The following is a 26,429-nucleotide window of genomic DNA, read 5'->3' as shown; positions in this document are numbered from 1 at the left end:
AAATATTTTCTTCCTTTCGGTTGGTTGTCTTTGCATTTTGTTGTGCAGAAATGGGGAGTGTTTTAAAGGTGGATTTCATCATAATTTAATATAAATATTTTATTTTGTATTAGCAATTGATTTTAGCAGTTCTGAAGTTTGTTCTGCTGTGAGACTGTGGTCCCCTGTCCTCTCCTCTGGGTCCTTGACTGTTTCGTTCCCTCTTCAGAGCAGAGCAGAGGAAGGCCTACTTAGCACCAATTCTTCCTGAGAACGTTAATCCCGACGGACAAATAGTTTTTCTTTTTCAGGGAATCCTTGTTTTGGGGAGGATGGAAACCATATATGACCAGAGCTGCCCTGGGCTCCTCAGGGAATATGTTTTAGCCCAAAGAAACGACAGGAAGCTTAGTGTGTTGGTGGGAAGTAATGTGAAAGAAACCAGAGGGTTGAGGTCAGGTTTTAAGTCCCAGGACAGGGCAGGGGCGCCTGGGTGGCTCAATCAAGTCTCTTAATCTCAGGGTCCTGAGTTCAGGCCCTGGGTTGGGCTCCACATGGAGCCTGCTTTAAAAAAAAAAAAGATCCAGGACAAAAGGCTTTCACATCTTCACGATGGCTTCTGTGCCCCAGGGTGAGGACCCCGGGGGGGGGGGGGGCAGCAACCTCCATTAGCTGTCGTGCGCAGCCCCTTGGCGAGCTGGTGGCCCTGAGGCAGCGTAGGCGGGTCCTGGGCCACACGGTGGCCGTGAGGTGTTCCCTTGGCCTTGCGGAACTTGTCACCTTCCCTCTTTTCCTTTTGAGTCTGATGCCGGTTTGTGGGCTGTTCGCTATCTTTCTGTCGGTTCTCCCAAGGCTGGGGCGAAGGAGCCCCTGTTCCCTCATAGACCCCTGCCCTGCCAGGAGCCCCCTGGGGCCACGGCCCCATCTCTTCCCTGGGTGGATGCCTGCACAGGTGCTTCTGTGCACCTGCGTCCGGCGGTCAGCCTGCTGGGGGCGCTTTGCCCACCCGGAGCCCCTGGGACCTGAGCCTCCTTAGAGCCCTGTGGGGGGGAAGGCCCATGGGGGACGCGGTCCGCAGCCCTCCGCGCTTCCTCTCTGCGGAGGCCCACTGAGGAATGTGTGCCCTGCAGAGAAGCCTGTGGTTCCTCCAAACTGCTGGGGATGGGAATTTGGCCCCAGAGATTCCTGCTCGGTGCCGGTCTCTGGGTGGTGCCTTCCCAGAGGTGCGTGGCCGGGCACGCTGCCTCACGCGCCTGCTCACCGCGCAGGGCGCTCCTGCACGCTTGCCTGGACCCTCGCCTTGTGCCAGGAATGGTCGATCCGTAACAACTGAGAGATCTTTATTTATTTTCCTCCATAAAGTACCTACAGCAAATCTGACTTTGTAGAATCCTCCGTCCCATGAGCATCAGTGCAGCAGTCGTCACAGGCAGAGCATGGAGTGCCTGGTCTCGGCCACCATGTGGCCCTTGGACGATGCCACGTAAACAGGGCCAGGTGGCCCCGAGTGCTGGGGACCGGCTTTGCCTGCGTGCCCGAGCCCCCCGAGCTCCCCGACGGCTATGCGGCGCTGCATGTGTACCAGCCTCCGTTGTCTAGCTGTCCCCATAGGTAGCTCACGCCCAGTTACTGACACGTTCACGTCTGCCATTCTGTCCCTCTCCCTGTTTCTTTTTCTTTTTTTTTTTAATTTATTTTTTATTGGTGTTCAATTTACTAACATACAGAATAACCCCCAGTGCCCGTCACCCATTCACTCCCACCCCCCGCCTTTCTCCCCTTCTACCACCCCTAGTTCATTTCCCAGAGTTAGCAGTCTTTACGTTCTGTTTCCCTTTCTGATATTTCCCACACATTTCTTCTCCCTTCCCTTATGTTCCCTTTCACTATTATTTATATTCCCCAAATGAATGAGAACATGTAATGTTTGTCCTTCTCCGACTGACTTACTTCACTCAGCATACCTTCCAGTTCCATCCACGTTGAAGCAAATGGTGGGTATTTGTCATTTCTAATAGCTGAGTAGTATTCCATTGTATACATAAACCACATCTTCTTTATCCATTCATCTTTCGTTGGACACCGAGGCTCCTTCCACAGTTTGGCTATCGTGGCCATTGCTGCTATAAACATTGGGGTGCAGGTGTCCCGGTGTTTCATTGCATTTGTATCTTTGGGGTAAATCCCCAACAGTGCAATTGCTGGGTCGTAGGGCAGGTATATTTTTAACTGTTTGAGGAACCTCCACACAGTTTTCCAGAGTGGCTGCACCAGTTCACATTCCCACCAACAGTGTAAGAGGGTTCCCTTTTCTCCGCATCCTCTCCAACATTTGTTGTTTCCTGCCTTGTTAATTTGCCCCATTCTCACTGGTGCCTCTCCCTGTTTCTGTTCCCCTCTCACGCCGGGGTTGGTGGGGTTGGTTGCATGCTCCACCTCCGAGCAAGTGATGGATCAGGTTACGTCTCCGGTGTCGCCCTGGAAGGCTGTGAGTCCTCCCCAGCCTTCGCTGTCTTGGCCCCCGGCTCCGCCACACCGGGTCCGCGCTGACCCTCTCAGCCTCTCCTCGGAGCATCTCAGAGAACGTGCTGCGGTGGCTGCCTCCAATAGTTAGGCGCCTGGAGCGCCCGGTGAGGACGGTGCACATCACTAGCAAGTGCCGCTTCTATTGCCGTTTCTTGGTTCCCGGCGGCCTGGTTTCTGTCCGAGGACTTGGGGAGCGGTCCTCTTAGAGCGGGCCTGCTGCTCTCCTTCCCCTTGTTCCTGCCCAGACGGTGTTCGGTTCGCTCCTGGAGGGCGTGTTTGCTGGACACAATCGCCCAAGGTTGGAAGCATTCTCACTCAGAGATCAGGACCCTGAGGCTCCAGGGGGCTGCGTCCCCTCCAGGGACGTGCTCTGCTCGCGTGGGGTCTGGGTCCGCGACTCCCGCTGTAAGCAGCTGTTAGGGTGCAGAGGGTCCAGGTGGTGTGTGACGTGGGGCGTGGCGTACCTGAGTGGCGGCGGCCGCGTCCAGGGCAGGTGCCCGCTGGCTGCCAGAGAGCTGAGGCCCAGGTCTCCCGAGTAAACGGCACTGCTGGGGGCCGCGCCTCCTCATTTCGAGTCCTGGTCACCCTTTCTCTCACCTCTTCGGGTCTTGGGCTGTTGTTTCGAGCCTCTTAGACGTGGCGCTTCACAAATCCTGAGGCTGCTCCTATCTGCTCAGTGAAAACCACCACATTTACCTGCACCTCCTCTCTCTCCGCGATGGCCACGTGCTGCGGACACCACCAGCAGACGTTCCCTCCTGCCCCACGCAGAGCCGGGCACGTCCCAGGATGCCGTCGGCTCTCCCGGCAGCTTGGCGCTCTTGACTGATGGGCTGACACAGCAAAGGCAGACCCAGCTAGGAGCCACCCCGCCAGTGACTGAAGGCTGAGCTCTGCCTCCGCTGCCGGGCACAGGTGTCGTCCTGCTTTGTGCGCTGACACATTCTCTGTGTGTTTGGATTTCAGGCGAGCCCACACCCTGACTGTGCTCTTCATCCTCACCTGTGTGCTTGGCTACGTGACTCTGCTGGAGGAGACGCCCCGGGACACAGCTTATAACACCAAGAGGTAACCACGCCTCCGGTCGGGGGGTGCAGGCACCTGGCCCGCTGGGGTGTGGGTCCTTGCTCTCCCCAGGCTGGCCAGTGGCTCAGGGGCCCAGACTCGTCACTCAGAGGCTGGCTGGCTTCCCAGCCTCCCCGTTGCACGTGCCTGAGGCATCTCTCGCAGCTGCCTCTTGGAGCTGTTGAGGTTTCTAGCCCCCCTGCACCTGCCCCAGGACCCTCGAGGGGCCCATCTCTCATGGGATCTGCAGCCCGTGTGGGGTTTGCACAGAATGTGCTGCGGTACCACCAGAGATGGAGCCCAGAAAGGGGTTCTGCTCACCAGTTCTGATGGGAGGGATGGTTTCCCCACACACCCCACCAGCAGGGCCCTGGCACCACTTAGAGTTAGCTCCGTCCTGACACCTTCTGCACAAGGGCACAGCAGGTGGCACGGGCCAGGGTTCATTTTTATCAGACTGTCCCTGGACCCTCGTCACCAATCCAGGGCCCAGCCACCAGCCGGGGCCGCACCTGTGCTCTGACCACGTGGGGCCACCGGAGCCCTCCGTGACCTCTTGGTTGTACTGATTCGCAAGAGCGGCCCACGGAGTCGGGAGATGTTCTCCTTCCCGCGTCCCCAGCAGCTCATGAAAGGACGCGGGTTGGGAGCAGCCAGATGGAAGAGATGCCAGGGCCAGGGGTGGGGAGACATCCACGGCCATTCCAGGCACAGCACTGTCCCCATGTCAGCCCGTGGTCCCCAAGCCAGAGGTTCAGAACCTCGCCCTTAGGGTTCCACGGAGGCTTTGTCATTCAGCCAGCACTGACTCAGTCGTCAGCCTTTGGGGACTGAACTCAGCCTTGAGCCCAGCGGCCATTCCCAGGGGTCATCCCCAGGATCCGGGCAGGGAGAGAACCAGCCCTCTGCCTGGTGCTTGGCTCTCTTGGTAGTCAGGGAAGCCGCCTCATTAACATAACAAAAACCCCTTGATCACTAGAGAAATTCCCAAGGCTTTAGGTGTTCTGTGCCAAAAATGGGATGAAGAAAAGTATATGTCTTACAAGTCACAGTATCACAATATGTCAACGGGCAAAGCATCATCCTGGCCCCTTTCTGATGGGGTGCAATGGGCCCAAGGCGTCTGGCGGCCCCTGGTTTGTGTCCCCCCAAGTTTATATGTCTTATAAATCATGATCACAGAGCCTGTGAGTGGGCATCTGGGGCGTACAGGCTTTGGTGGTGGTCAGGGACGAGCCTCCCATCGGCCAGCACCGTTCTTGAGCTTTGTTGATAATAATGCTTTCTGAAAATTGTAAACGAGCTTTCTTGTGGAAAGCCTGTTATCCTGCAGGTCAGGAAGTGGACAGACTCCCTTTCAGGGTTCTCTGCAGAATGGACTAGCTGGTGGGTGCTTCTTTGCTGGAATCCCACGGATACTGAGGCCACCCTCAAGCATGTGCAGGCGATGCACTGGCTGTAGAGCTGAGTGCTGTGAGGTCTCTGCGCGGGGGGGGCTCCTCAGGCCGCTGAAGCCCCCGTTGCTCCTCTGACCCACTGGCTCTGGTGGGACGGGGTGCCAGGGCCGAGACGGGCAGAGGGCAGCGCCAGAAGACCACGGGTCAGACTTGGTCATTGGGGCCGGGACTTGTAAAGTGGGGGTGTCAGCATCGGCCTGGGAGGGTGCCGTGAGCACCAGCGTGTGCTCTGTGGGTGCCGGGGCTCCCTGGCAGCCCGTGTGTGCGGCACCTCACAGCCCCCATCTGGTCCTGAGGCTGCATCTCCGCCAGGGCCCACGCCTTGTCCCCAGCTGGGAGGCGCCCTGGCTCCTGGTTGCAGGCTCTGCAGGTTTTCCTCCCGCCTCTGCCACCTGTCTGCCAGGTGGTTTTGCTGCGCCTTCCTCTTTTTTTCTGAGCCCTGGGTGTCAGGCTCCAGGTCTAACGCATCTCTGCACTGCCTGTCGCTCGGTGCCCCCCTGGCACAGGGGGAGCCGCTTGGTGCACCGTGCATGGGTCACAGAGTCCAGAGGTAGAGGAGGGAGCTTGGCCCCCCTGTGGCCCGAGGCTGCTCTCGCTGCGCTGGGCTCTGCACCAGGGACTCTGAGCCTGAGGATGCAGCAGACAGGGAGGCCGTGGTGGGAGCCTGAGTTTGCTTAGTGGGTATTTGCTAGTAGAACGTGGCCTTCTCTGTGGGTTTGCCCGTGAGTACCCGCTGGGCACGGGTGGGCAGGGGGCAGCAGGAAGCAGGACTCGTCACACTGAAGAGGTGTCCCCGGGGCTGTGAAGTTAGACCGATGACGGGCAGTTCCAGGCCAGAGTCGTCACAGAGCAGGACCCCAGCCCCCATGGGCCCACGTGGGGCATCCAGGCAGTGCCCTCCCAGGGTGGGGCAGCGGTTCCCACTAGAGCCTGTCGGGGCCCTGCAGTCCGAGCGCTGAGGTAGTAGTGGTCGACCCTGTGGGCCTGTCCCACCTGTTCACCGGTGCTCACCGCAGCCACCCTGGAGCAAGCTCCCTGCGGGGGGACTCGGGGGGGTTGGGGCTTGGAGGCCCCTAGACTCCTGCTCTGAGGTTGTGTGCGCCGAGGACACTGGAACCTCCGTGGCCAGTCCCTGTCCCTCCTGGGTGAGCCTGGGACCTGTGACGCTTCACACACACACACACACACACACACACACACACACACCGTCTGTGGCTCTGCTGCTGCCTCCAGGGCGGCTCTGGCCCCAGGGCCCCAGCCCAGCCCCTTCACCTCCTGTCAGAGCTTTGATGCCGCAGGCTGGTGTGTCCTGGAAACAAAGTGCTTCTAAAAATTAGGCTTATTGTTAAAAAGAAAAAAATAATGTTTGCATTGTTTAAGATGTAGGAAATTGGTTTGTTTTCCTTAAGTTCTCGATTTCAGCTTCTAGGTCATTCTTTTCATGGATCTGGGAAATTGTTTTATTTTGGGGGAGTAGGTTTTTTCTTCTGAGGTTAACTTGATTGACCAGGGATCTCATACAACACTTGTCCGATTAGAGCCTACAGCTCAGCGAGTGTCACAGACTGCATGTGTGCAGGTGCGGCCCGGAGTCCTCATGTGCCGGAGGGCTCACGTACGCGGAGTCACCGACCGGCACGCCGCTCCGTTGCTGGCAAGTGTTCTGTGGGGTGGGCCGTGCTTTACTGACCCACCATCCCACAGGGCACACCTGGGATGTGTACGCACACATGTGCTGCGTACGTTCGGGTACAAAGATAAGCGAGTGTGCGTAAACCGTGAACGTGTTCTGGGAACACGGGGGAGAGCAGGGCTGCAGGGATGACCTGGCCCCGCTGACAGGCGGCAGGGATGAGGCCGGTGGGTCGGCACGGCGGCCAGTGCAGCAGCAGACCAGGGCGCCTGCGGGCAGAGGAGCAGAGGCAGTTCGGGGCCGCGAGTCTTTCCCGCACACGGAGCTGGAGCAGCTGGACGTTTACACCCACGGCAAGGAAGCCGTCAGACTGTGCGCTTTTCACAGTCACTGACAATAGGTTACAGACCTAAACGTAAGATAAGAAACAAGACTTCTGGTAGAAACAGTTCAGAAGCTGGTGACCTTGGATTTGGTGGCGACTACTTATTTTTAAGATTTTATTGGAGTGAGAGCGCACGTATGAGCAGGGGAGGGGGGCGGAGGGAGATGCAGGCTCCACGCGGAGCAGGGGCCACGCGGGACTCGATCCCAGGACCCTGGGACCATGACCTGAGACCCCAGGCGCCCAAGGGGACCTCTTGGGTAGGACACCGGAATTCCAGGGTCTGTGGCGGAACTAGACTGGTTCCTACCACGTGATCCAGTAATCAGGCTCCAAGGAGTCCATCCCAGGGAAGGGAAGACTCCAGTCTACACAAACCCCTGCACATGGATGTCGGAGCCGCTGTATCCGTAACGGCCCGGACGTGGAGCAGTAGCTCCGCCTTGAGCGGGCGGACGGACCAACAAACCAGGTACATCCAGACACTGTGGTTAACCAGCACAGGGAACTGGGCTACGAGCCGTTAAATGATAAAAGTCTGCGAGCAGGTGCAAAGATGCAGTTGGCTTCTGGTGACTCGTGGCTGGATGGTGTCCCGTCCTGTGTGTCCCGTCTCCCCCCCCCCCCCCCCGCAACAGGAGGCGCTCCGCGAGCTGCGGGGAAGGACAGTTGGTGACCACAGGACTGTGGCCCTATGGACATCAGGAGCAGAGAAGGGAGCGGAGGGGGTCCGTGGGGTTACCTGCCTTGTGCTGGCGTCTGGTCCCGCGCTGACTGGTTAACGGTGGGTGGGGTGGGTGTTGCCACACGACGAAGATGAGGCTGACACTGAGGAGCAGCTTAGAATGTGGAAGAGCCGTGTGGAAGGCCTGTGCGTGTACCTGTCCGTGCTGGCGAAGGTGGTGGGAGGCGTGGTGCTGGGGCGAGTGGCTGAGCGGGGGTGGGGGCTGACGCCGCCCTGCCTGGCGCTGTCCTGGTGGACTTGGCAGCGCGCAGATGACGGCAAGCCCCGGGAGACCTAATGTGCACCAGGGACAGAGTGAGTGGCTCCTGTTGGGGCCGCGGCCCCCCACCCTGGGCTCAAGGCAGAGCAGATGCCCCCGGCCCTGGGCTCTGCTGGACGTGGGGGCTTCCCGCGGGGTGTCCCGTTCACGGCTTTGCCACCGCCGCCCACATGGCCCGGGTCAGAGGGAGCCGCTCAGTGGCCGGTGGAGGCGGGAACCGGGTGTGTCCCTGGGGGGAGGTTGTCCACGGGATGAGGGTGGGAGCTGGGGACGCTGGCCTCGCGTGGACACGGCGGCGACTCGGGGAGCATCGCAGGCTCACCTGGAGGTGCGGTGAGGCCTCAAGGCTCTGTCAGCCGAGGGGCCCAGAAGCTCCGACGCCCCTGTGGCAAGGAGACCGTCCTCCAGTGGAGGAACCAGGGCTCCTGGAGGGAGGGTGGATTCCCAGGCTGGGTCTGGGGGTCTCCAGCGCCCGGAAGGAAGCGCTCAGAAAATACTGAGGCCTGGAGGATGGGGTCATGTCAAAGCTCTGACACCGGGCACAGCTGAAAACAGGACAGTGAGCAATAGAGACGGGGCTGCAGGCTGTCCTGGGGGGGTTCTGGGCTGCAGGCTCTCCTGGGCGGTGTCCTGGGGGGTTCTGGGCCGCAGGCTGTCCTGGGCAGTGTCCTGGGGGGTCCTGGGCTGCAGGCTGTTCTGGGGGGTCCTGGGCTGCAGGCTGTCCCGGGGGGGTCCTGGGCTGCAGGCTGTCCTGGGCGGTGTCCTGGGGGTGTCCTGGGCTGCAGGCTGTTCTGGGGCAGAAGGGGGCTTCACATGAACAGTGGGGAGCTAGAGTGGGGGGGAAACAGTGGGGAGCTGGGCACGTGGGTGATGTACCAGCACAGACTGGAGACCTGTGGCCACGGCCAAGCCTGGGGTGCCGACAGGGCCCTGGGTTGGGGTGGGGTTCCGGTGTCTGCCTGCCCGGCAAGGCCTGCTGAGCTGCCATGAGCTGCAGAGCCCAAGTGGGTGCCGTGAAGCTGACCCGGGGAGGCGGGAGGTGGCCTGGCACCCTGGGGGCCCAGAGGCCTCGCCTCCCTCGTTCTGTCTGCGTGGTGACCCCCCTGCGGCTCACCCGTGGCTCCAGAGCTGTGTTGTGGTAGCACCAGGAGGGGCGTCTCTCGGGGTGGAGGGTGTCACCCGGGGGGCGGCCAAGGGGGGTCCCTGTGCTGCTCCAGGCAGCTGTGTGCACTTCCTCCCCCAGCCCACACCGACCAGGGTGCGTCCTTGGCGGGTGGGTACCCCATGGGCCCTCTGTGCGGCTCCTGTGCTGGGGCGCGGGTCCCGGCCTGCTGAGCACGGGGGCCAGTGTCCAGCTGTCCCTCTGGGCCTCCTGCATCGGCGGGGAGCAAGGCTGCGGTGAGCTGGTTCAGACCACGCGGAGGCTCGTGTCCTACGGGGGCCGGGCAGCCCCCCCCCCCCGCAGCCGCCCCCAACGCCCAAGGGCACTAGCGGGCAGCGGGGTGAGGTGTCGGGTGGAGAGCCTGGGCTGGCGCCTCTGGGCCCCCGGGAACCAGCAGCGCGCACCCTTGCCCATGCTGGCCAGTGGGGAGGCCAGGCCTGCGGGGTGGGTGGGGTCGGGGTAGTGGGGGGGCAGCCGGGGGCGGCGTCGCCCGAGGAGCAGGAGGCCGTGTGGCCCCGCCCCTAGGAGACCCTGGCTGCGAAATTGGGACACTCCAGGGGAGCCCGACCCGGACACGTGGGGCCGTGTCCCCCCGGGCCCCTCCCCCCCGGAGGCACGCACTGAGGGGCTGTCTGTTCTTTATTTGCAGAGGTATTGTGGCCAGTATTTTGGTTTTCTTATGTTTTGGAGTCACACAAGCTAAAGACGGGCCGTTTTCCAGACCACATCCAGGTAACCCGCCCCTCTGTCCGCATGCGCCCACCTGCCGGTTCTGTCCTGAGTGTTCACCCCACGTTGCGCTGCCGGGTGCATGTCCTGTCCCCCAGCCCCGCCGGCCAGGCCGCTGTCAGTCAAGGAGGGTGAGGGGAGGATCCCGGATGTCCCTCCTGTCTCAGGACCCCCCCCATCGCTCTGCTCCTCACCCTGACCCGGGCCCTCCTGCTCCCCCTCCTCCCGCTCCATCCTGGGGGTTCGCTCTGCACAGCAAGGTACCCGGCTGCCCGCCATCGAGGTGCTCGCCGCGTGCCACCTGCAATGAGTCCTCCTGTCTCTGGTCCCCGACCCCCACGTTGGGGAGTTCCAGCAGCCCCGGGGCCTCGCTGCAGAGCGTTGCTCGGGCAGCTCCTGTCCTGTCCCCACCCCTGTCCTTCGTCCCATCCCTGCCCCCCATCCTGTTCTCCTGTCCCGTCCTCTGTCCTGTCCCATCCCATTCCCGCACCCCCCCATCCTATCCACCTGTCCTGTCCCTGGTCCTGTTCCTGGTCCTGTCCCTCATCCTATCGCCTTGTCCCGTCTCCTTTTATCCCATCCCGTCCTCCTGTCCTGTCCCTCGTCCCATCCCTGCTCCTCCATCCTATCCCCTTGTCCTGCCCCCCCCCCATCTGTCTTCTGTCCTGCCCCCTGCCCCATCCTGTCACTGGTCCTCCCTCAGCCTCAGGATGTCTGGGGCTCCGGCCTCGTTTAGGAGCTGCCCCTGGGGGCACATGGTCAGTTTTCCCGAGGTCTTAGAGCTTTAGTAACAGGTGTCTTTTCTGTGTGGATGGGCGTGTCATCCGACAAATACAAGAGATACTTCGTAACAAACAAAGCCTGCTCACCACAAGTAACCACCGAACAAGTAACCAAGTAACCACCGAAGTGTCTGTGTTTCTTTACGGGGCCTCCCGTGCGGGGCTTTATGTCCTGAAGCTGCGTCCTGGCTCCAGGTTCACACAGACGTCTTCCTAGTGTCTCATTGACAACCAGGTGTTTACCGGCGGCCTGTCCGGCTGTCTAGGGACGTGGGGACTCTGCACGCGGTCTGTGCGTCTGCCCCAGGCCGGGCCGGTGGGGCCTGCACGGCCCGATCGCCAGCACGCTGCACCCCCTCGGGGCCTGCTGGTGACGGCAGTCGGGGCCTTGGGGGCCTGGACTCGCTGTGGGCTGCAGACGAGAGGGCACGGGGTACAGGCCACAGAAACGGCAGACGTGAGGTCCGGCGCGTGCCCGTTGGGCTGAGGGGGAAGAGTGGGCAGTCCCCGCAGTGCCTTGGGGGCCCAGGCCCCGCCCGGTGGGGACGGCGAGGCAGCTGTGGGGCCTGGCGGTCGCGGTGCCCCGCGGGGCTGTGCCAGAGCGGCCGCGGGGCCTGTCCTGCAGCACCTGCTCGCCTCGGCTGGCAGGAGGCCTCCGACTGCTCAGCGCCCTGCGGCTCACCGTGGGCAGCGGCGGGAAGGGCCATCGGGGCCAGGGGGTGGTGCTCGGGGCCAGGGGTCGCTGTCTGCGATGGACTTTGCTGGGAAACTGGCCTGTTCAAGAGGCGCCCTTCAGGATTTTTACTGCCGGCGGGGCCCCCAGGCTGGCACACGGGGCGGTGCCAGGGCTGCCGCTGGCGCGGGGTCAGGTGGGAACGTCGGAGGAGCACCCGCTGTGGCTTGGGGATGGCGGGTCTGGGTCCTGGGGGCTCCGCAGGTGGGGGGAGACAGGCAGCCACTGAGCAGGGGCAGCGGTCAGGGAGGGGACAGGAAGGTGCCGTCGCATGTGCTGGGGCGCGCCCTGGGGTGGGGGCGGCCCCGCGTGGCTTCACCACGGCCCGCTTAGCTCCGGCCGCACCCCTGCCAGGGCGAGCGTGCAGGCCTCTCCCAGAGTCCAGGACAGCGGGGCTGCTGTGTCGGGTGCTCTCCGTCCCTGTCCCAGGAGGACCTGAGAGCTGTCCACCTTCACGCCCCCTGCCTGCGCAGGCCCGGGTGGGCTTGGAGCCCCTGTGAGCGTGTATGGACCCCCCCCCCCCCCCCCCCCGTGGCCCTGGTTTCCCAGGCTGGGCGCGGTCTCTTCCTCCTCCGCCAGCACCACCTTGTTCCCTCGAGGGGACCGAGCAGGCTGCTGGTTTTCTTCAACAGTCACGAGCCAGAGGAAGGGCAGTTCGAGGCCTTTATTCCCCGGGATTGTCAGGATTTGGGAGGAGAAAGCACCTGTGCTCTAGGCTGCGGGCTCCCCCTCCCGTTGGCTGCTCGCTCCTGGGGAGAAGCGGGTGGAGGTCGGGCCCTGGCGAATCACAGGGTCCGAGGGACGCGTGTCCTCAGCTTCCCTGAGACGTAACTGCCCTGAGCGTGTGGGTCCAGAGGAGGGACGCACACGGGGTCGGCCACGGGGTTGTTGGGGGCACGGAGGTCCCTAAGCAGGTCGTGGCGCCCGGGTTGGTGCTCCCCACCATCCAGGTGGTCAAGTCCCCACACGTGCCGTGTATTCCTCACGGTGTTGGGGGTGGTGACGCGAGGGAGGAGGAAGGGGATTTCCTGCCCTTTCATGGGGAAACCCGTTCTGGCCTCGGGTTTCCTTACCCTGGACACAAGGTTCCTGCAGACTTGCTGAGCGACAGAGGTCAGGGGTCACGCCCAGACGGGCCGCGCTGACACCAGGCAAGAGCGGGAGGGGGCGGCATGGGGCCCTCCTGACACCCGTGCTGTCTTTGCAGCCTACTGGCGGTTCTGGCTGTGCGTCAGCGTTGTCTACGAGCTGTTCCTCATCTTCATCCTCTTCCAGGTGAGCAAGCAGGTGGCGGTGAGGCCCCAGGAGCTTTGGGGGGAAGCGAGGGGGATCCCGGGGAGGTGGGCACAGGGGGGAAGGACCCGGCGGGGGAGGAGGGGCCTGCCCAGTCAGCCTGCGCGGGGAGCGCGGGGACACTGCCGGGGCCCAGGCCTGGGGGCCAGCTCGCCTGCTGCCGCACGGCACCCAGCACCCCACACTCGGCACTGAGGGTGGCCCGGCCACTCAACCCTCCGGGCACAGGGGTGCTGGCACCTGTGCCTGTTGTGTCATCATCCGTTTACTTCGTGCGGTGGACGTGCTGCTGGTGTGCGGGGTCCGTAGTAGCAGCTTGCTCTCACCCGCCCGGCTGCAGGTGCTGGCCCTCACGTCCATGCTCATGCAGGGAATTCTGTGCACGGCAACACCATGTGTGACCCTGCAGGTCCGCCTACCGCCCGCCCTCCTCCCCCTGGGCCTCTGAAGGCGTCCGGGCCATGCGCCCGTGTCCCCCCGGGGGCATCGGGGGTGTGGACCTGCCATGTCGCCTGTGCTGCCTGTGTAAGGCACGGCCAGACTGCTCCTGCCACACCTGGCCTGTCGGGATCTTTCTTGGGGCCGTCGAGCCGTGCACCACTTGTCCTGCTTGTTTGCATCTCTGGACTGCCCGCCCCAGTGGGCCCTCGCGCTGTGCACTTTTCAGCCTTCAGACATTGTGGAAGGGGTCCCTGCTCAGCCTTCAGCGGCGCCTTGCCGTTTGCACACCTGTCACCTTGTGGGTGGAGCCCGTGAGTCCGGGCTGCTGCTGAGCTGACACAGGGACACAGCATGTCCACTCTCAGGTCCCACGGTTCCCAAGCTCACGGGGTGACTTTGGTTGTGTGATGTCACCGTCCCAGTGTCATTTCCATAGACCCCGGCTGGGCTCCGGGTCCACTTGCAGGACAGGGCCATGCGTCTGTGTAGCACAGGTGGCCTGGGTCACGTGACATGCAGGTGTGCACATGCTCTACCCGCCGGCCCTAGACACCTGTCACCCCCTCACTCTCGTCCCCACTTCGTCCCTCGGCTGGTACTCGGGGCAGTAACAAGGGGACAAGGCTGACGGCGGGTGTCCTGCGGCCCCTCTGGTGGGCTTGGGGCCCAGCTGGTGGCTGGACGGGCCGCGGGGGTGGGAGGGAGCCCGGCCTGCTGGCGGGCAGCGTTGGCGCCCGTGTCTGGGGGGCGTCCTGAAGCCATGCTCCCGTGAGGGGACATGGGGAGGCCAGTGGCAAGCCCCCCGGCCTGGGGCCCCCGCATCCATCTGCCTGCCCCGCTCACTGCTGGCTTCGCAGACCGTGCAGGACGGCCGCCAGTTCCTGAAGTACGTGGACCCCAAGCTGGGCGTGCCGCTGCCCGAGAGGGACTACGGGGGAAACTGCCTCATCTACGACGCGCACAACGCGAGCGACCCCTTCCACAATGTCTGGGTAGGGTGGGCTCTGGGGCTCCCCGCTGCCGGCCGGCCCTGTTCTGGAGCCCCCGTCTGCACAGGGGCCCCCTGACGGGTACCCGCTCCCCCTGGGGTCAGGCCTGGCTGCAGGTGCCCACTGCTCTGTGCCCCAGGGCCGGCCAGCGCTGCTCCGGGGGGGGGGGGGGTCCCAGCAGCCCTGGGCGCGGGCGGGAGCGGGGCCCGTGGTGCCCGCAGGGAGCGAGGGGCCGCTGGCTGTGGGCTGGGTGCGAGGCAGGTGTCTTGCCCACAGGACAAGCTGGACGGCTTTGTGCCCGCGCACTTCCTCGGCTGGTACCTGAAGGTAAGGCGGCCTGGCCTGGCTGTCCGAAGGACACGGTGGTTCTGGGCTCTGCCCTGCGCTCTGAGCCCGACCCGGCCTCCTGCTGCCGCTCAGGGTGTGGGTGTGGGTGTGGTGGGTGAGGCCGCGGGGTCGCCCTGCATGGCCTGATGTGGTGCCTGGCCCCCAGACCCTGATGATCCGGGACTGGTGGATGTGCACGATCGTGAGCGTGATGTTTGAGTTCCTGGAGTACAGCCTGGAGCACCAGCTGCCCAACTTCAGCGAGTGCTGGTGGGATCACGTAGGTGCCGGCAGCCGCCCTGGGGGTCGCAGGGCGCAGAGGCTGTCCACGGGGCAGGACCGCTGCTCACCTCCGGCCTCTGCCCCCAGTGGATCATGGACGTGCTCGTCTGCAACGGGCTGGGCATCTACTGCGGCATGAAAACCCTCGAGTGGTTGTCGATGAAAACGTACAAGTGGCAGGGCCTGTGGAACATCCCCACCTACAAGTGCGTCCCCAGCCTCCTGCTGGGGGGTCCCCGGGGGCCTGAGGTGGCGCTGGGGCACCTTCTGGGAGGGGTCGTGGACCAAGATTGCCCCTGGGCCCCGGGAGCCCCCCAGGCCGTTCTCCGGCTCCCCTCTCCCCGGGCCACCCGCCTCAGGGGTACGGGCAGCGCTCGGAGGGCACTGGGGGGGGGCACGGGGCACGAGCGGCTGGCACGGCCACGGGTGGGGCAGGTGCTCCCCCCGGGTGACAGCTCGCTCTGCCCCCAGAGGCAAGATGAAGAGGATCGCATTCCAGTTCACGCCCTACAGCTGGGTCCGCTTTGAGTGGAAGCCCGCCTCCAGCCTGCGCCGCTGGCTGGCCGTGTGCGGCATCATCCTGGTGGTAAGGCTGGCAGGTCCCGCGGGTGCGCCCGCCGGACAGCCCGGGCCCCCGCCCACCCTCCTCTGGCCCCCAGTTTCTGTTGGCAGAGCTGAACACATTCTACCTGAAGTTCGTGCTGTGGCTGCCCCCGGAGCACTACCTGGTCCTGCTGCGGCTGGTCTTCTTCGTCAACGTGGGCGGTGTGGCCATGCGGGAGATCTACGACTTCATGGATGACCCGTGAGGGCCCTGGGGTGGGCGGGGCAGGCCTGGGCACGCGTGGTGCTGCCGACCCCAGGGCCCGGCAGCGGCGCCCTCAGCCGGTGCCCTCCCCGCAGGAAGCTCCACAAGAAGCTGGGCCAGCAGGCCTGGCTGGTGGCAGCCATCACGGCCACGGAGCTGCTCATCGTGGTGAAATATGATCCACACACGCTCACGCTGTCCCTGCCCTTCTACATCTCCCAGTGCTGGACGCTCGGCTCTGTGCTCGTGCTCACCTGGACCATCTGGCGCTTCTTCCTGCGGTGAGTGTGGGGCGCCCAGGGGAGCCGCGTGGGCCGTCGGCCCCTCCTGGTGACAGGCGCGTCCCTGCAACGGTGGGGACGGTGACGTGGCTCCTGCGGACCCTAGGGACATCACCCTGAGGTACAAGGAGACCCGGCGACAGAAGCAGCAGAGCAGGGGCGACCCGGGCAGAGCCGTTGGCACCGCAGACGGGCACCTGCCTGAGCCAGGAGACCCCCCAGGGCCCACGGAGGCCGAGGCGGAGGGGGCACCGGCCCCAAGCTGACGCACCGCAGGACCGGCTCCCGAGGGGCCCTGCCCCGTCCCCTGTGCACAGCGGGGCCCTGCAGCGCGGGCTTGTGTGCGTGTGTGGTGTGTGCACGGGCGTGGACCGTGTGTGGCTGCGGCCCCCCGGGGCTGACCTTGGGCAGCCACTCCCCTCTGCCCTGGCGGCCCAGCCCAGGCATCCCGGTGCCTGTCCCTGCTCCCCGGGCCTACGGCCACTGGGAGGCCCTGACTGCCCCGCGGCCCGCTGCCCCTGCTCGTCCAGGAACACCCGAGCAGCCGAGAGAGCAGGTCTGAGCATGCGGGCCCCGACGCCCCTCGAGGAGCACAGGCGCGGAGCGGTGGGCGGGCAGCAGGGGCCGGGCTCTCCTGCTGGGCGGAGGGTCGTCTTCACGAGCAAACCGAACAAGTGAAGCAGCGGGGCGTGGTCCGCACTGGCTCCCGGGGGACGGGCCACCGTGTGCAGGGGGTGGGGCCGGGAGCTGTGCCCGCTGGGGGCGGCCGCGGTCCTGGGCGCGTGCGCATGCACACACCTGTGAACACGTGTGACGCCACGCCCAGTGTGCCCCCCACAGAAAGGACAGGCACCTCTTCTGCCAAAAAAAGTGCTTTAATAAAGTGTCTAAAACTTTGTTGCAGAACTGAGTTGATTAGAGCATTTCTGTGTACTCCAAGCCAGGACGTGGGGGGGGCAGAGTGGGGGGGCTGCTCAGGAGATGATCTTCAGGCTGGGCTTCCGTTCCTCCAGGGCCCGCAGGCTGTCCTCAATGTCCTGGGACCAGTAGATGTCGTAGAGGCTGCGCAGGCAGCGGGGCGCAGGGTCAGGGCCGGGTGGGGGAGCGCCACCCCTCCCCCCCGCAGCCCCGCCCGCACTCACACCAGCTGCTCCCCCGAAGCCCCGCCCGCATTCACACCAGCTGCTCCAGCGCCAGTCCCGCCCCGAGACCCGCCCGCACTCACACCAGCTGCTCCAGCGCGCAGCCTGGCTGCTCCACACTCTCCATGAGCCGCCGGATACCCTGGTCGTTCATTCGGTTGTTGCTGAGGTCCAGCTCCCGCAGGCTGCGGTTGGCCAGCAGGAGCGAGGCCAGGCTGGCGCAGCCATCGTTGGCCACGTCGCAGTCCCCCAGGCTGGGCGGAGAGCGGGGCACAGGTCAGGCCACAGGACGTGGAGCAGCCCCGCACCACGAGGTCCGCTGGGCCTCGGGCGCACTGAGCCCCAGGGTCATGGCTGTTCCCAACGAGACCCGGCAGGCGGCCCCACCCGAGGCCAGACGTGCACGCAGCTCCCCTGCAGGTGCAGCGGCCACTCGGCCACTCGGCCAGGACACCCGGAGAAGGGCAGGCCCGGCCCCTCCCACCCCGCACGGCCGGGCAGCCCCGAGCCCCAAGCGGAACTCCATGCAGAAAACAGACAAAACACGGCGCGGGCAGCCCAATTCGGGCCCCGCGGGCGCCACGGAGGAAACGAGGTCAGGAGAGCCGCAGAGGCCCCCACACTGGGCACGAGCCAGCGGCCAGTCCAGCGAAGGAGCCGGGACCCCGCAGGCGAAGGACGTGCGGAACGGACCCGCAGGAGCGGGGCAGAGGGCCCGGGCCCCGCGCACCAGCATGCGCACAGGGAGGCGCGCTCACCAGAGCACCTGCAGCGCGGTCCCCGACTGGCCCAGCGCCTGGCACAGCTCCCGGACGCCGGAGTCCCCCAGCTTGTTGTTGCTCAGCTGCAGCTCCACCAGGCGCTTGTTCTGGGTCAGCATCGTGCCGAAGTGGTGGCAGCATGCGGCCGTGAAGTTGCAGGACTTCACCCTGAGGCACACAGACACGTGGTCAGGGCCCTGTGGACGGAGCACAGCTCCGCCCCCCCCCCCACACTGCGCTCACCACAGGGACTGCAGCCGGCTGCCGGGCTCCAGCAGGCTCTCGCACAGCAGCTGCGCGCCCTCGTCCCCCAGCGCGTTGCACGCCAGGCTCAGCTCCTCCAGGCTCTCCTTGGTGCTGACCACGTGGCACAAGTCCCTGCAGCCCGTAGCGGTGACGTCACACTCCCAGAGCCTGCGGGGACGGGACAGTCACCTCCTGACACTGCCCAGGCCTCGGCCCTCAGGGCACAACGGGGCGGGCACGGGGCGGAGCCGACTCACCACAGGACCCTGATCTGGCAGCTGGGGTGCAGCAGGCTGGGGCACAGCACCGCAATGCCCTGGTCACCCAGCTTGTTGTCCCCCAGGTCCAGCTCCCGCAGTGAGGTCTTGGAGGCCACCACAGCGCGCAGGTCCTCGCAGCTGGCCGGCGTCAGGCCACAGTTCTCCAGCCTGGGGGCACGGGAGGCCTGGCTGGGCGGGGGGGCCCTGCAGCCCCCCCGCAGCCCCCTCCCCAACCAATCCATCCGCAGCCCCCTCCCCACCCCATCCATCCACAGCCCCCCCCCCCACAGCCCCCCTGCAGCCCCACCGTGGCTTACTTGAGTGTCTCCAGCTGACAGGCTGACTCCACCAGGCCCTGGCACAGCACCCGCACGCCGGCCTCACCGATCTCGTTGTTGCTCACCGCCAGCTCCTTGAAGTGCTGCTTGTTCCTGAGCGCCGAGGCCAGGGACTCGCAGCTGGCGGCGGTCAGGTTGCAATACTCCAGCCTGGGGACGGGCAGGTGTCAGGAACTCCAGCCGCCGGGCACTGTCCGGGTCTCCTCTCCTGCCCCGGGCCATGCGGGGGCCCTGAGACCGGAGGGCTGCTCGGCGGGGACAGCACAGCCATGGCTAAGGGCCACTTCCTTGAGCCTCCTGGAGGCCAGCCACCCCCACGAGCCCCCCGCCAAGCCTGCGATCCGCTGGAGCAGTGTCCGGAGCTGGATCTGGCTTCCTTCTCCTTCGCTGAGCCCGTCCACACTCGCGGTGGCCAGTCCGCCCCACACCTGATGTGGGGGTTCCAGGCCGGCTTCCAGCTTGGGGCTCCCACGTCAGAGGAGGAATCTGCAGGTCCCGGAGCGCCCCTGCCTCGGAGCTCCCTGCAGCCAATGTGCTGGGGCAGGGGCTGCCTGGGGCAGGGGCTCGGCCAAAACCACAGGGACAGGTGGGTGCGGGGCTAGGGGTGGCCCGTGTGGCGGGTACACACTCACTGGAGCTTCTCCAGGTGGCACTGGGGGTCCAGGAGCCCTTCGCACAGCAGCTGCAAGCCTGCGTCCTCCAGCGGGTTGTCACTGAGGTGCAGCTCCCGCAAGGTGGGCATGGAGCGCAGCACGGCAGGCAGGACCCCGCAGCCAGTCTTCGTCAGGCAGCAGTTCTGGAGGCTGGAGCACCCAGCTGCCCATCAGCAGGGTCCCCACGAGCCAGCAGGCCCCCATCAGCTGTGGCCCCCGCACAAGTCGCCCTTCTGTCCTCAGGAGCCACCATTGCCCCTGCCGCCCCTGCCCACAGGAGGCCCCCAAGCCTGGCCCTGGAAGAAGGCACGCCCCTCCTCTCCCCCAGGCCGAGGACGGAGAGCACGAGGGGCTGCTCACGTGCACCTCAGGCCCCAGGGAGGCTGGCAGGGAGCCCAGCAATGACAGGCGGGCTGGGTGGTGTGCACACCCCGAGGGACAAGACCCCTCCCCTAGGACCTGTGGCTGAAGCCCCGTGCTGCCTCCTGCCCAGCCGCAGCCGCCGTTCGGACCTGAGCCTGCACTGGGCTGAGCACCTGGGACCGTGTGGCTCCTACGGGCTCACCTGAGCTTCTGGATCTTGCAGGTGGGGCTCTGCAGGCCCTGGAGCACCAGGTGCACACCGGCATCACCCAGCTCATTGGTGCAAAGGCTCAGCTCAGTCAGGGACGGGTTGGCCTGGAGGGCAGAGCTGATATCCTTGCACCGTACCTCCGTGAGGCCACAGTCGTCCAGCCTGTGGAAGGGACATTGGTCACTTCACACGGCGGGTCCCGGCCCATTCGTGGGCCAAGAACTCCACACGGTAGATCACAACCAAGACGTTTAAAAATGAAACAGGGCGGCCGGCGGGCTCAGGCGGACTCGACCTCGAGACAGTGAGTTCACGCCCCACGCTGCGTGTGGAGCCCACTTTAAATGAATAAATAACAGAAAAGCATAGGGATCGTCTTGGAAAGCTTGTCAAAGACCCTGGCACGTGCGCAGATCCACGTCGGGGCACCTACTCTGCTCGCTTTGGGAGGCGGTGAGCAAGTGAAAGCTCTGGTCGAGCTCGAGGGGAAAACCGACCGCAGGAGCGCTAGATAGAGGACAAAACCGGAGGGTCTCGCCGAGACGGGCGTGCAACCCGGGGCCAAGTGAAAACCTCGACACGCACAGGTGGGAGGAGAGCCAGCTCTTGCCCACAAAAGAACGGCAACAGGTAAGAGTGGAAGGGACGAGGAAATCAAAGATCCCAACTAAGCAAAGGCCCAGCAACCACCATTCTCCGAGACCCCCATGACCAGCACGAGAGCTCTCAAGGCCTCGCGTCCAACGTGTGTACCCGTCACCAGGACACGGGGGCGCCGGGGTGCAGAGGCGGTCAAGGTGCCCGCAGGGGCGAACCCATGGCGCCCCAGGGGCCGCCAGTACCCCCTGCCCCAGCCCGGAGGGGGCGGAGACAGGGAGCAGCCTCACGTCGCAGGTGGGCGGGCGAGGACAGGGAGGTGCCACCCTCTGCACCCGCAGGCCCGGCCCTGGGGGACACAACAAGCAGAAGAGCTGGTGATGGGGCGGCCGGGCGGCTCCGCGGTTTAGCGCCGTCTTCGGCCCAGGGCGTAACCGGTCCCGGATGGAGTCCCCCATCGCGCTCCCTACAGGGAGCCCGCTTCCCCCCGGCCGGTGTCCCCGCCTCCTCTCTGGGTCTCTCTTCAATAAACAAAGAAAATCTTTAAAAAAAATTAAAGCAGAGCTGGTGACATCCCCGTCCAGGCGACGGGGGGGCCCTGTTTCGCCATCCCTGTGGCTCTTCCGTAAACCTACGCACTCGGGTAGGTGGAGGGAAGGCGGCGGCCCCCGGCTCCCGCCTGCCAAGCCCGGGGAAGGCGCGGCGGGCGGCTGGGGGCGGCCCCACACCCAGCAGGAGGGGACTGCACCCCCTCCCGTGGGGCCCGGCGCCAGGCTGCGCCTACCTGACCACCTCGTACTGCTGGATCAGGGGCAGGAGCTCCGTCCACCGGGCGTCACTCAGCTGCTGACACTGAATGCTCAGGCTCATGGCTCGAGGTGGAGTGGGTCCTGGACTGGGTCCTGGACGGGAGGGGGGGACACCTTAGCAGGGCCCCCGGGGTCTGACCACCGCAGCCCTCCTAGGACCCACGGGTGCTGCTGTTTCGGAAGCCACAGCCTCCCCCTTGGCCCCGTTCCCGCTTGGTCTCCTGCCTTCGGTGGCGCGGACCCCCTGGGGGACCCAGTGTCAGGGCGCTGGGTGGGCGCCCCCGCCCGAAGGAAGGAGGGGCTGGAGGAAGGGGAGGCCTCGCTGCAGAAGGGCGGAGGGGACCGGGGTCCATTCGAGGGCAACAGAAAGCCCGGGACGTGTCACACCTGAAACAACACCGCTCCCAGCCCTTCGCAGAGGGACAAACAGGGACTCAGGCCCGCGGGCGGCTGCGCCTGGGACACCGGGTGGAGGAACGTGGCCTGAGCCTGGCTGGGCGGGTGCTGGGGGGTGCGGCCGCGAGTTCAGAGCCCGTGGGCGGGGAGGAGCAGGGGGGGTCGGCCCTGGCGCCCGCAGCCCGCACACAGGGGCCCCGGGCGTGCCCAGCCCGCTGCCCCCGGGAGCGAACCCCACACGCGCCCGCGTGCCCAGGGTGTGGTCCGCAAATCCGCGACCCGGAGCCCTTAGTCATCACTGGGGAAGGGCCTGAGGACCGGGACCGGAGGGACCCTCTCTCCCAGGCCAGCCCGACACCAGGGGCCTGGGGTCCCCGGGGGTTCCGCGTGGGAGGAGCCAGCACCCCACCGACGGGCCCCGGGGAACCTCCGGGTTGGGCCTGGGGACTAGGGGCACTTCTAGGGGTCACGGATCCCTCGGTGGCCCCCATGAAAACCCGTCTCGCCCCGCAAAGACGCCGTGTCCCGCGGGTTCTCCCGGGATCGGGGCCGGCAGCTGGGCTGCGCCCTGGGGCCCCAACGGGACGCGGACGGCTTTCCCGTGTGACAACTGGCCGGGCGCCCTCGGCCTGAGCCACCCACCCCCCCCGGGCCGCACGGCGTCCAGGGGGCGTCCAGGGCCCGCGGAGCCCCAGGCCCGGCAGCGCGGTTACCTGCGCGGGGCGCGGGGGAAGGCCGGGGGCGCGCCGGGGTCCGCGCGAGGTCGCCCACGGCCGCCACCAACTTCCGCGCGCGCCGGACGCTGCGCAGGTGTCCGGGCCCACGTGGGCCGCGGTGCGAGGAAGCGGCCGCTCTGGTCGCCCGCAGCACCCCCCGCCCCCCACCTGCGACCCCGCGCCCCCCCCCGCTCCCCCCTGCAACCCCGCTGCCCCCTGCGACCCCCCGCCCCCCGCCGCTCACCCGCCGCCGGCCGCCGCTTCCGCTGGGCAGGGGTGCGGGCGCAGCACGTCGCGGGGCGGGGCGGGGCGGGGCGGGGCGGGGCGGGGGGCAGGAGCTGCCCAGCGGGGTCGGCGACAAACAGCCCCGGGCCGCGCCGCCGCCAGGACAGCCGCTCCCGCGTGGAGGGGCCGACGCAGCGGGGGAACCCGGACGCCCCGGGGGCGCTGTCCTGCGCACGGATGGCGGCGGCTCGCGGCCCGGGCCCGTGGGGCGGGGACCCCGGCTGCGGGCGCATCACGCGGGCACTCAGCGCGGCCCTCGCGGCTCCCCGGCCCCACGGAGCCCACGGCCCGCGCGCGGAGTGCAGGAAGCCACGTAACAGCGCCGGGGGACCCCGGCTTAGCGCCGCCTGCAGGCCAGGGCGCGACCCCGGGTCCCGGGATCGAGTCCCGCGTGGGGCTCCCCGCGGGGAGCCTGCTCCTCCCTCTGCCTGGGTCTCCGCCTCCCTCCGTGTGTCTCTCATGAATAAATAAAATCTTTAAAAACTATATTAACAGCGCCGATGACGGGGATGTAGCAGGCGGGGGCGGCCGTGGGAGGGCGAGCCCGGGTGCGAGCGGAGAGGGCGCCCCACGCACGCCCGGCACCATCTTTGTGATCACGGGGCGGGGCGGGGAGCGCGTTCTTTGCGGAAATGAGGGTTGGGTTACTCAATCTGGGAGGCTATTTGGCTGAGTCAGTCCTGGCTGGGCGCCAACCGACGGGAGGCCTGGGCCACGAGTATGGGGCGGGCGGAGAGCAGCCTGGATGCAGAGAGCGGGCAGAGGCCAGCTCCCCAGGCCCCCCACGAGCTCCCTCAGAGCAGGCCAAGTTGCCAGGGGCCCCCCCGAGGCCCCCTCCACCCTCACGCAGGAAAGGGACGGTGCCCGGTTTGTGCAGAAGCCACTGAAGCCTGAGGCTGCTGGAGAACGGAGCGAAGCAGTGGGCGCGGGTGGAAGGTGCCTCGGGTGGAGGGGGCCTCCGCTGCAGCGCAGCTCCAGCCAGCTTTCACGTGGCTTTGTTTTCTTCAGGCAAATACCCAGAAGGGGCACCTGGGTGGCTCAGTCAGTGAAGCACCTGCCTCTGGCTCAGGTCATGATGTTAGGGTCCTGGGATGGAGGCCAGCAGCAGCTCCCTGCTCCCTGGAGAGCCCGCTCCTCCCCCTCCCTCTGCTGCTCACCCTGCTCTCACTCTCTGTCAAATAAAATCCTCAAAAAAACAAAAACAAAAACAAAAAAAATAGGATTACTAGACTGTATGGTGCACTACCTTCCACAGTGGCTGCACCAATTTTCACCCCCACCAACACCGCATAAGCATTCCCTTTGCTCCACATCCTCACCAATACTTGTCATGTTGAGTTTTGCCATTCTGACAGGTGAGAGGTGGGAACACACTGTGGTTTTGATTTGCATTTCCCTGACGGTGAGTGAGAAGCATCTCTCCATGTGTCTGCTGGCCATCTAGGTGTCTTGTTTGGAGGAACGTCTGTACAGATCCTCACTCATTTTTTTTAAATATTTATATTAGAGAGAGCAAGCGAGCACAGGGGTTGGGTGTTGGGCAGAGAGAATGTCAAGGAGAGTTCACAAAGAATGCAGGCCTGAGCTGGGGCTCAATCCTGTGACCTAGATCATGACCTGAGCCAAAACCGAGAGTTTGGCACTTGACTGAACCACCCAGGCACCCCCTTGACCCATTTTTAATTAGATTATTTGTTTGGGGTTTTTTGTTTTGTTTTGTTTTTTAGTGTTAAGCTCTTCATATATTTCAGACGTTAACCCCTCATCAGGTATGTCATTTGCAAATACCTCTCCCATTCCATAGGTTGCCCTCTCAACCTTTGTTGATGATGGTTTCCTTTGCTATAAAACATGATTTTTATCACATAAGCACTATGTACCCTTTATAGGAAAACCAGAAGACAGAAATAAGAAAATAAAAGGCCCTAGCTTGCCCGCCTTCCAGAAACACAAAGGCTCTGACATCTATGTATGAGCTCCTGCTCCTCTGTATGCACAATACACATTTAAGAAAAATAATAATAGGGGATCCCTGGGTGGCTCAGCGGTTTAGCACCTGCCTTTGGCCCAGGGCGTGGTCCTGGAGTCCCAGGATCGAGTCCCACATCGGGCTCCTGGCATGGAGCCTGCTTCTCCCTCCTCCTGTGTCTCTGCCTCTATCTCTCTATCATAAATAAATAAATAAATCTAAAATAATAATAATAATAATAATAAGCTACTAGTAATGGTAGGCAGAATAATGATCAAAGATGATTACATCCAAATCCCTACTTTACATGGCAAAAGGGTCTTTCCAGAGGTAGCTAAGTTAAGGGTTTTGAGATGGAGGGATCATTTGGATTACTTGGGTATGCCCAAAGCAGCCACGAGGGTCCTTATAGAATGGAGGCAAAAAGGTGAAAATCCGAGAGCTGTGAGCATGGAGGCAGATGTCCTTGTGGCGTGGCTAAGCTGGAAAAGGCCAAGAAGCAGATGATGACCTGGAAAACCTGGAGGGAATCAGGCCTTTGGATGCTTTGACTTGTCCCTCTAGCACCCACGTCCCACTTCTGATCTAGAGAACTGTAAGAGAAGAAATCCTGTGACGGCAGCAGGAGGACACTGATGCAGCAGGAGCCGCTGTATTTTCCACCAAAGAAGAGAAATGTATACAATGTATACACAAATATACAGGCACACTAATCCACATGTAACAGTCTAACCTTTTTTTTTTTTTTTTTTTTTTTTTGACATTCTGTGTGTCTGAGAAAGAGAGCAGGAGCAGGGATCCCCGGGCAGGACTCCGGGATGGGGATGGGATGGTGCCCTGAGCCGTAGGCCTCCACCCCCGCGCCCCGGGCGCCCCAGCAGGCCTAACTTTAACGACCACACCGTGCATCCACGTCGCTCAACCATTTCTGCAGGCTGGCACCTGGATTTTCAGGCCGGAGGCTTCTCAGCAGGCCCCCGGGACACCGTCCTAGAGGGGCCGCCCGGGCTCCTCGGTGCCGTCCCACTTGCGCTCCCGTCCTCCGCACCGACTCGCCCCCAGCTCTCGGCAGGGCTCCCGCGGGACCGGACGGGGCCGGGATGCTGGGGGGGGGGAGGGGCGGCCACGCCCAAGGCCCAGCATCCCGCGCGGCGACCCGGGAGGGTCCTCCCTGGGGGTGGGGGGTCCTTGGGGAGTAGGCGGCGAGTTACCCAACTTGGGGGAAATGTGGGCTGAGCCAGCCCTCGCGCCGCCTGCCGGGCGACCACACACAGGGGTCAGGCCGCACCTCGAGAAGGCAGAGGGGAACCCCCGAGGCGCAGACCACGCATGCGCGCGCCCCGGACCCGGAACTCCCAGCGTGCCCCGGGAGGCAGGCCGGCGGCAGGTGCGCACGCGCAGGGGCGCTCTTGGACGCCCTGACGTCACCGCGGCGCCCCGACAGCCGCGAGGCCCCGCCCACCCCGTCCCCCAGCCCGGCGCGCGCCCCCAGCCCCCGCCGCACCCCGATCCCTCTCCCGGCACTCGTTTCTCCGGCACCCCGCCCCCCGGTGTCGCTCCAAGAGCGCTTCAAGTCTGTCCTGGGCAGCATGGCCACAGCAGTGCCTGGCGCGCGTCCACAGACGACCCGGCCAAGGTCGGCGCCGTTTAGAGCGGACCCCGGGCACGGACCGCGGCAGTGACTGACCTCCAGAAGACGGACCGCGAGGAGCGGCGGGCTACCGGCGGGGGCGGGGCCTGACAGGGCGCGGCCTCGCTGCTGCGTCGGGGCAGGGGGCGGGGCCTGGGCGATGGGCGGGGCTTTGCG

General features: G+C 64.7%; 2 protein-coding genes across 6 annotated transcripts in view; one reads left to right on the top strand and one right to left on the bottom strand.

Moving 5' to 3' along the window:
- PTDSS2 (phosphatidylserine synthase 2) overlaps positions 1-16,782 on the top strand; it is a 20,873-nt gene extending 4,091 nt beyond the window's left edge. For both annotated transcript variants that reach the window (XM_072791259.1, XM_072791260.1), the window contains exons 2-12: positions 3,472-3,573; positions 9,861-9,943; positions 12,663-12,730; positions 14,047-14,181; positions 14,455-14,505; positions 14,672-14,785; positions 14,875-14,993; positions 15,259-15,373; positions 15,447-15,592; positions 15,691-15,876; positions 15,983-16,782. In XM_072791259.1, the coding sequence (XP_072647360.1) occupies positions 3,472-3,573; positions 9,861-9,943; positions 12,663-12,730; positions 14,047-14,181; positions 14,455-14,505; positions 14,672-14,785; positions 14,875-14,993; positions 15,259-15,373; positions 15,447-15,592; positions 15,691-15,876; positions 15,983-16,142 (1,279 nt within the window). In that variant the 3' untranslated portion in view covers positions 16,143-16,782. The remainder of the gene's footprint in view (positions 1-3,471; positions 3,574-9,860; positions 9,944-12,662; positions 12,731-14,046; positions 14,182-14,454; positions 14,506-14,671; positions 14,786-14,874; positions 14,994-15,258; positions 15,374-15,446; positions 15,593-15,690; positions 15,877-15,982) is intronic.
- On the bottom strand, positions 16,733-26,429 carry RNH1 (ribonuclease/angiogenin inhibitor 1). Of its 4 annotated transcripts, none has more exons than XM_072791256.1 (10): positions 26,310-26,429; positions 21,232-21,349; positions 19,842-20,012; positions 19,256-19,426; positions 18,603-18,773; positions 18,283-18,453; positions 18,023-18,193; positions 17,777-17,947; positions 17,102-17,272; positions 16,733-16,938 (listed from the first exon to the last, which is right to left on the bottom strand). In XM_072791256.1, exons 2-10 carry the CDS (start codon positions 21,315-21,317, stop codon positions 16,851-16,853), a joined length of 1,371 nt encoding a protein of 456 aa, XP_072647357.1. In that variant the 5' UTR covers positions 21,318-21,349; positions 26,310-26,429; the 3' UTR covers positions 16,733-16,850. The 4 variants fall into 4 exon arrangements, with proteins under 4 accessions (XP_072647357.1, XP_072647356.1, XP_072647358.1 ...); XM_072791255.1 differs by lacking the exon at positions 26,310-26,429 and adding an exon at positions 22,613-22,901; XM_072791257.1 differs by lacking the exon at positions 26,310-26,429 and adding an exon at positions 22,366-22,444.

Source organism: Canis lupus, chromosome 21 (genome assembly GCF_048164855.1).
Source record: "Canis lupus baileyi chromosome 21, mCanLup2.hap1, whole genome shotgun sequence".
NCBI lineage: Eukaryota > Metazoa > Chordata > Mammalia > Carnivora > Canidae > Canis > Canis lupus.
This window is presented reverse-complemented; position numbering and strand designations above follow the sequence as displayed.